Here is an 8,695-nt window from a genome sequence, read left to right as displayed (position 1 = left end):
GAGAGAGAGAAAGTGAGAAAGCAAGCCTCCAGGGCCAGGACTCAACTGCAGTTGGCCATGTGGGAGTCCAGTGCCCTTAACCATCACGTCATTTTTTACCTGTCAAATATGGGTAATGATTATGTCTATCCTAAAGAAGTATAAGAATTAAATGTGGTATCTTTTTTGAAGTTATCATAGCCCTTGGTTCATAGTAAGCATTCAGTAAGTTTTTTTTTTTAAAGAATTATTTTATTTATTCATTCATTTTTTTTTTAAATTTGACCAGAGGGAGACAGAAAAGGAGAAAGAAAGTGAGAAGGCAAGTCGCCAGGTCCAGGACTTGAAATGTGGTCAGCCACGTGGGAGTGTCCAGCACCTTAACCACCGCACCACCTGCTGGTCCCCCAAGTTTTTTTTTTTTATTTTATTTTATTTATTTATTTTTGCCATAAGTTGCTTGTGCTTGCTGGAGAGATGCAGAGAGAGGAAAGGTGAGCAAGTCGCCAGGTCAAGGACTTGAAACGTGGTCAGCCATGTGGGAGTGTCCAGCACCTTAACCACTGCACCACCTGCTGGTCCCCCAAGTTTTTTTTTTATATTATTTTATTTATTATTTTAAAAATTTGACCAGAGATAGACAGAGAGAGAGAAAGAAAGTGAGAAGGCAAGTCGCCAGGTCCAGGACTTGAAACGTGGTCAGCCATGTGGGAGTGTCCAGCACCTTAACCACCACATCACCTGCTGGTCCCCCAATATATATTTTTTTATATTATTTTATTTATTAATTTTTAAATTTGGCCAGAGATAGACAGAGAGAGAAGGAAAGTGAGAAAGCAAATACCAAATCCGGACTTGAACCATGGTCAGCTGTGAGAGTGTAGCGCCTTAACCACCACACCACCTGCCAGCCCTAGCATTCAGCAAGTTTTGTTATTGGTTTTGAGTTTTTGGAAGATTTTATTAGAGTCTTGGAGGTGGTAGATGGATTATATCATGTGCTGAGGGTCAATGAAGGTGTTATAATTAACTCTTTCCTAGTTGAATGTATAATCCACATTTAATGACACGTAACTGTTTCCTGCTAGATAGTTTTATATGTATTTTGGTTATTCAAAACTGTTTTGTAGTTATCGTAGTGTTGCCACCTAAAATCCAGCAGCTATTTCTGTGAGTAATGAAGAGGCAAAGCAAAGAGGGGAGAGAGGAGTTATTTAGCTGTGTTTCAGAGGGAGTGACTGAGAGCTAACAAGTTCCCAACCTACTGCCAGAACAGGTATTTTCCAGTATGTCGTATATGTTACAGTTTTTGCTCATCTATTGTTATTAATAACATAAATTTAGCTAGTTCAGTTTTACTCTTACCCTCATGATTTTCCCAAAATTGTTCTGGGTACCTTTTCCTTTCACATGACGTTTATGACCCTGTTTTTGTTTTTATGGCGACATTAAATCTGTTCTCAGACTTGTGACATACACTGATAGATTAAGGGAAGCTACATATTTTTAGAGCTATACTGTTTAACAAGACAGTCTAAACATCTGTAACTAGTATGGTAAATGATAACATTCTTACTGTTTTCCCAGTGTAACCTGTTACATGATCCCTTGAGTAAACATTCCCATCTCTTAAGATTTATTGCCTGGGCCCTCCCTCCTCCTTGCAATTCTTGAGATCATTGTCTAGAACAAGTGACTTAAGTTTCCTCTTCTAAGCAAACAGGGCTTATTTATGACCTTACTTGTTAACAATAGTTACAGATTACATTACTTACAAAAGCTATAACCACCGGTTAACCCTGAAAGTATAAGAAAAAAGAATAAATTAAGGCAAAAAAAGCAGTTAAAAAAATTATTAAGGCAAAAAAAAAAAAGCAGTTAAAAAAATTATTTGGTAGGGCTGGCAGGTGGCATGGTGGTTAAAGGTGCTGGACTCACACATGGCCAACTATGGTTTGAGTCCCTGATCTGATGGTTTGCTTTCTCACTCCCCCTCTTTCCTTTTATTTATTTTTTTTAAGTTAAAATTTTATTCTGAAATATGTCATTCATACAGAGTAAATATATGTAAATTTGAGTAATAATAATAAAGCAAATGCCTGTGTGACTACTTAGATTTAAGAAACAACATTACCAGGACTTCAGAAGCCTGTATTCTCCTCTTGAATTACATCCTTTTCCCTTCCTTATCCTGATTTGTGATAGTCATTCCTGACTTTCCTGAATGGTCTTACCGTCTCCATGTACAGCCCATGTTATTTAGCTACCTGCTTTGGAGCTTATACACAGGGAAAAATGAGCTTCTCTTGTTTTGGTGCCTCCCAGATTGTCTTGTGTCAGAACAATATCCGTAACCAGGCCCATATGAACAGAGTGGTCACCCACGAGCTCATTCATGCCTTTGATCACTGTCGCGCTCATGTCGACTGGTTCACCAATGTCAGACACTTGGCCTGCTCAGAGGTGAGTTCTGTGGTAGGAGATGCTTATTTTCCCCCAGGACGTTCTGTGTGTGAATACTTTACTCAAGCATTATGTATTTTAAGCTTATTCTTTTTCTCACTGTCATGTTCCACCGTAGTCTCAAAGTTCTGTTTTTAACTATTATTAATTATAATTTTGTGATGCAACAAGAGCCATGTAAGGTCTTTTTTTTTTTTTTTTTGAGAGGTTTTTGCTATAGGGCGTGTGCACTAGCCAGAAAGACAGAGAGAGACAGAGAGACAGAAAATGAGAAATCACCTCCCAGCAGGGATGGCCACGCTGCAATCCCTTCTCCACCATTCTCCTCTCGGGATCTTGGGCATGCACGCACATGCGCCTGGCGTGAATTTAAGCCACTGGGTCTGGGACTCGAACCACGGTTGGCTACATGGGAGTCCAGCGACATAGCCATTACGCTAACTGCTGGCCCCGCCATGTAAGGTCTTAAATGTAACCTTTGGGTCCTAAAAATTAGGATAACAAACTTAAATTATAATAATAAATATTACTATTTTTTCCCCCTATGGGATAAATTATACCACATAAAAAAATATGGGCCAGCTGGTAGCGTGGTGGTGAAGGTGGCTGGATCCCACATGGGTGATGGTCAGCTTGAAAAACATGCTGTATGTGTATGTGCACCCAAAACTGCAAAAGGAGGGAGAAATGGAGGATTAGGGATTGTGGCATGACCATTCTCCCTGGGGAGTGCTTTCCTACTTTCTCTTTGTCTTTTTCTCTCTGGCAAATGCACATGCCCTCTGGCAAACTTTTAAAAAAAAAGGCCAATTAGTGGCATGGTGTTTTAGGTAGCTGGATCTCACATGGCTCACTGTACGGTTTAAGTCACAGACCTGGCAACTTGAAAAACACACAGTATGTATGTGTGTGTGCCCAAAGTCCCGAAAGATGGGAGAAATGGAGAAGAAATTGCAGTGTGACCATTTCCCATGGGGTTGCTTTCTCACTTTCTGTCTCTTCTCTCTGTCTCTCTGTCTCTTTCTGGTAAGTGCATATACTCTCTGGCAAAAGTTAAAAATTGTAGTATTCATTGAGGTCTACATGCTAAATATTATTTTGTTTGTATGAATTCTTCTTTAATCTTCATAACAACCCACTGAAATAAAAACTTTCATTATCTCTGTTTTACATATGTGGAAAGAAATGCAGTTGTTTAGATTCCATAGTTAGTAAGTGGCAGAGGCAGGATTACGACCAGGTTCTTAATTTGTTTGCTGTACTGTCTTCCATAGATAAAGCTCCTTTCTTGCCCTAGAATAAAACATTGAGTCCCAAAAGTACAACATAGAAAGATATTTATTATTAAGTACCTTGGATTACTCTCAGAGGTATGTATGTGTGTAAAAAAATATATTTCTTATTAAGCACCTTAGATTACGAAGAGGGTATGCAAGTGTGTATATGTATGTGTGTATGTATATGTGTGTGTGTATGTGTATTTATATATGCTCGTGGAGAGACATACGTATTTCATACTTGGGTTTCATTAATTGAAGAATGTATCATTATGAGAAATTAAAAAAACTAATATAAATCTCTCGCTTATACTTTGTGACTTAGATTATTTTCTCTTTGCTTGAAATTACTAAGCAGCCCCACTGTATCTAATTACAATTCATATTATGTAGTGGAGACTGAAACCTGAATTTTTAAATAGGTCTCTTCTGGATGTTATGAGAAGTAATGTTAGCTCCTTAAAGTGTGTTAAGTACCTTGAGCTCCTTGCAGGAATGAGGTCATGTTATTATAGAAGTACCAAAAGGCATGCTCTTCTGTCTGCAGCGAATTAGCAAACATATGGGCAGGCTAGCTATGGAATTTATATGGGTATTTCCAGGACTTTCCCATTGATTAAAATATCATAAAGCAGACAATATGTCCTAGCTTCAGTTTGTCATGCTTATTGCAGGATCAGTTTGGAATGTTCTGATTCTTTGTGCTTCGTATCATTCAGTTTTTCACAGGACAGTCAAGGGCATGAGGGAAGTCATGAACTACATGGGTTTGAGGGAAAGTCCAAGAGAATTTCAGTGATTTGGGCCACAACAGTATCAAAGTATCTTCGATACTGAGATGTTCAGTTTTTTTTTTTTTTTTTTGGTAGTTTTTGCTATAGGTCACTTGTGCTTTTGTGCACGTGCAAGTATGAGAGAGAAATCACCCTCCAGGGGAGATGGCCATGCTGCAACCCCTTCTCCTCCAGTCTCCTCTCAGGATTTTGGACGCACATGTAGCCGGTCATGTGGGATCCAGCTTCTTAACCTCCAAGCCACCTGCTGGTCCCTGATGTGTTCAGTTTTAAGTTCACATTAAAACTCAGTTTGTAATCTTTGGGAAAATGCTTTCTTTCTTTTTTATTTAAATTTAAATAATTATTTTATTGAACTTTATTTATTTATTTAAATTTGACTGGGGTGGGGCGGGGGAGAGAGAGAGAGAGAGAGAGAGAGAGAGAGAGAGAGAGAGAGAGAGAGAGAGAGAGAGAGAGAGAGAGAGAAAGAGAAAGCAAGCCACCAGGTCCAGAACCCGAACCACAGTCAGCATGTGGGAGTCCAGTGCCCTCAACCACCATGCCGCCTGCCGGCCTGGGGAGAATACTTTCTTGATGTCATTTTGGTCATTTCTAGAAGCATATATTATAGAGATAATGAACTTAAATTCTAAACTCCAACTCTGACTTTTGGTTCCAAAAGCATTTGGTCCTGCCAGTAAGCCTACAGTGTGACCTTGAGAAAATTCCCTGTGATAGGCTGCCCCCACCCCTGCAGTGTACTCGGCATTACCTAGCATGGTGCATGGATATCCACGCCTGTTGTCAATCGAGGTTATGATTTCTTTTTTTAAAAAGAAAGCCTTATATACGCTGTATTCTCAGAAAAAACATACTAATTTTATCTTCTTTCCAATTTTTAAAAATGGTTTGGTATCATAAAGATGCATGTAGAACATGAGCATTTATTTTCATTTGCCTTCTGTCTTTGTGATAGGTTCGAGCTGCTAACCTTAGTGGAGACTGCTCACTTATAAATGAAATATTCAGGTTACATTTTGGATTAAAACAACATCATCAGGTAAAAAATCTAACATAAAATAACCCCCTCAAGGGTGTTATGAGTGGAGATCATGAATAAAGCAATGAGAAGTATATTTACTATTTGAAATGTGAAGAACCACTTTTATGAAGAGGATACAAATGTATACTGTTTACTGCAAGTGGATGGAAATTAGGTCTACTTTATAATTATAGGCAAGCTATGTGACTGACTGCCCGAATGAAAGATTTTCCTAGTGCAAGGGACTGTGATCTTGCTCCTGGGAATCTTGTGCATGGAGATAGATTGAGAAAGAAAGTGAAATCATAGCCGGCCTTACTTTTATCCTAATGGTCTTGGAACTGTCAGAGTAATCCCTTTCAGGACAGAGACATCCTCGTGGCACAGATTATGGCTGTGTATCAGTGCCCTGTTAAAGGCTGGATAATAGATAGAAAAGCTTCGGGGTGGCACACTGCAGTATGATGAGCCATGCTGTTTGTTTACAAACAACAAAACAAAGACAGACAATACAACAGAACAAAACAAAACAAAAAACTGTAAAATGAGAGTATCCTGCAAGGAAGCCTTTAAGATTCATCATAGTTGGACACAGGGAGAGAGGAAGCTTAGAACTCATGGATTGATAATGACTGTGAGCAGTTCTGCCCACAGCCACCCCGGGACTCTGTGTCCACCCTTAGGACCAAGGCTGGTTAGATTTCCTAGGGAAGAGCTTGCTAAGCCAAGTTGAGATGTTTGTGGGCATTGGGGATTGCATTTTTAATCAGATGCCAAAAGGTTAGGCTCCACACAACAAGAAGGCTCTTGATTCTTTGGAAAAGTGACTAACTTGACTCTGAGTGGGCTGTAGAAAGTCACAGTGGGCGACTAAGAGAAACCGTGAGTTTAGTGAACGGGAGCTAGAAGATACGGCAGCTGCCTGGACAGGGTAAGTGCTCTGGCTGGACCTGGACTTCAGGCATTCTGCCTGTGCCAAGTCAGCAATAGCCACTGACGTGTTTCATGTTGTTTGTCTTCTGTGCCTTGAATTTCTACTAAATTGTCCACATTCTGGCTCACAGCAAAAGGATGGGAATAGGGTATGTATCAGCACATCTCTAGCAAAGAGGATAATGTCGCCAAAGCATGTATTCCAGGCCCACAGTCTTCAAAACAGAAATCTATCCTCTTTCTACGGTTGGACAGCAGCAGCAGAAAATGAACTATCAGTCTGATGGGAAATACTGATATATGGAAGACGTGTCGATACATGGAAATATGGATATGTGGCTACTATATTGATGTAGTAGCCCTGCTGACAAAGAGGAATTTAGAGAATGGAGCTTCTGCAAGCAAGTCTCAAAGAAGTATGAACAGCCAGTACAAGGGAACTTCAAAAAGTTTGGGAAAAATTGGCATTAAAGTATGAGTTTATTTTGGTACAAAAAAAAAAAAAGAAGGAATATTTGCATAGTTTTTCATAATTCACATTTTCCATGAAGTATTTGGAGACCGCCCCCCTCATATAGTAACTGATTGTTAAAATTTGGTAGTCATATTTTTATTTTAGCAGAAATTTATTAGCTCTGAAAAGGAAAAAAAAATGAGTTATGATCTACACTCTGTCTTCCAACTAGTGTGTTCAGGAAACAAATTTTTGGCACCTTTTTCTTTTTCTTTTTCTCCTCAAGGGGAGAAATTTCCACTTTTTCTGACAATTGTTGTTATAGTTCCATATAACTCTTCTTGTTCTTTTATGCCTGAAGCTTATTTAAAAACATTAATTATTTTTTTTTTGGAGAGGTTTTTGCTATAGTGCGTGTGCACTCGCCAGACAGAGAGAGAGAGAGAAAGACAGAGAGACAGAAGGTGAGAAATCACCCCCTGGGGAGGATGGCCACACTGCAATCTCTTCTCCATTCTCCTCTCGGGATCTTGGGCTCGCATGCACACACGCTCGTCATGAGTTTTAAGCCAACAGGTCCGGGATTCGAACCGCGGTTGACTACATGGGAGACCAGCGACATAGCCATTATGCTAACTGCTGGTCCCGAAAATTTTTTTTCATGAGAGTAAGAGACAGAGTGAGAAAGACCAGCACCCACAGCAGGATCTCATGCAGAGATCCCCCACCAGCCTTCCCAGCCAGCCAGGACCATGGATTCCCAAGCCTGGCACATACAGGTTGATGGGGGGATCCAGACCTGCAGCCTTCCATACAGAGCAGCATCTCTTGGTGCGCTACTGCTACACCACCATGCTAGCCCAGCCGAGGAAAAGTTCAGATGCCATTCTTTTGAATTTTAGTTTGGGCCTGAGGAGAAATAAATGGGTTAATAGTTCTCTAAGAATTAGAATGTCATGGCCTTATATTTCTGAAAATATTTCAATTAGAGTTTTGAAATCCTAGTCTATTTTTATGGAAATATTTCAATTAGAGTTTTGAAATCCTAGTTTATTTCTGTGTAGTATTAGGTAATTTATTTTCTTAGGAACAGAACTTTAGGACCTATGCAAAAGAACATTTGGGGAAAAAAAGTTGTTTAATTTTTGTGTGGTCTCTGCCTCCAGAGAAGAGAGTGACTTTCTGGAGAAAAAAGGTATCTAGCGTAGATCAACTGAAAAGTAAAGAAAAAGAGGTGTAGAAGCGAAGCACATTTTAAATTTAGGTTAAAATGATAAAAAAGTCGGCAACGGCAGGTGGCGTGGTGGTTGAGGGTGCTGGATTCCCACAGGGCTGTCTGTGGTTCCAGTCCCGGACCTGGCAGCTTGCTTCCTCACTTTCCCTTTCTCTCTCTGTCTTTCTCTGGTCAAATTAAAAAATAATAACAAATAGAATTAAATACATAAATAAATATTTTAAAAAAATTATAAAAAAGTCAACCAGCCTTGCTTATAGACTTGTGATTTTATAATTTGGGAGTTATCGTTTGGCAGATGCTGCCCGGGACTTCAGAGAATGACATCTGCTTATGTTATTGGAAAAGATTAGAAAGTAGAGAAAGTCTTACTTGTGCCTAAATCATTTTAGATGAAGTGAAACCTGCTCCATAATTTAAGAGTTATAGTTTTCCATTAACTTTTTTTCTTCTTTGGAATGACAAAGTAACATGAGAAGAAATTAATTTTACTGATGACTCAGTCTATAAGCTGCTATTATTTCATGATTAATTTTG

General features: G+C 39.3%; 1 protein-coding gene across 1 annotated transcript in view; it reads left to right on the top strand.

Moving 5' to 3' along the window:
* The window catches only part of ATP23 (ATP23 metallopeptidase and ATP synthase assembly factor homolog), a gene marked incomplete at its 3' end in the record, with an annotated part of 10,159 nt that extends 4,604 nt beyond the window's left edge, over window positions 1–5,555 (top strand). The window contains 2 exon segments of the mRNA XM_027769634.1: window positions 2,305–2,442; window positions 5,472–5,555. Of these exon segments, the coding sequence (XP_027625435.1) occupies window positions 2,305–2,442; window positions 5,472–5,555 (222 nt within the window).
* Window positions 5,556–8,695: the final 3,140 nt, after the last annotated feature.

The sequence above is a fragment of the Tupaia chinensis genome, unplaced genomic scaffold (assembly GCF_000334495.1).
Source record: "Tupaia chinensis unplaced genomic scaffold, TupChi_1.0 Scaffold150006_1, whole genome shotgun sequence".
Classification (NCBI taxonomy): domain Eukaryota; kingdom Metazoa; phylum Chordata; class Mammalia; order Scandentia; family Tupaiidae; genus Tupaia; species Tupaia belangeri.
Note: the sequence above shows the minus strand (reverse complement) of the source record. Positions and strands in the feature narration are given on the sequence as shown.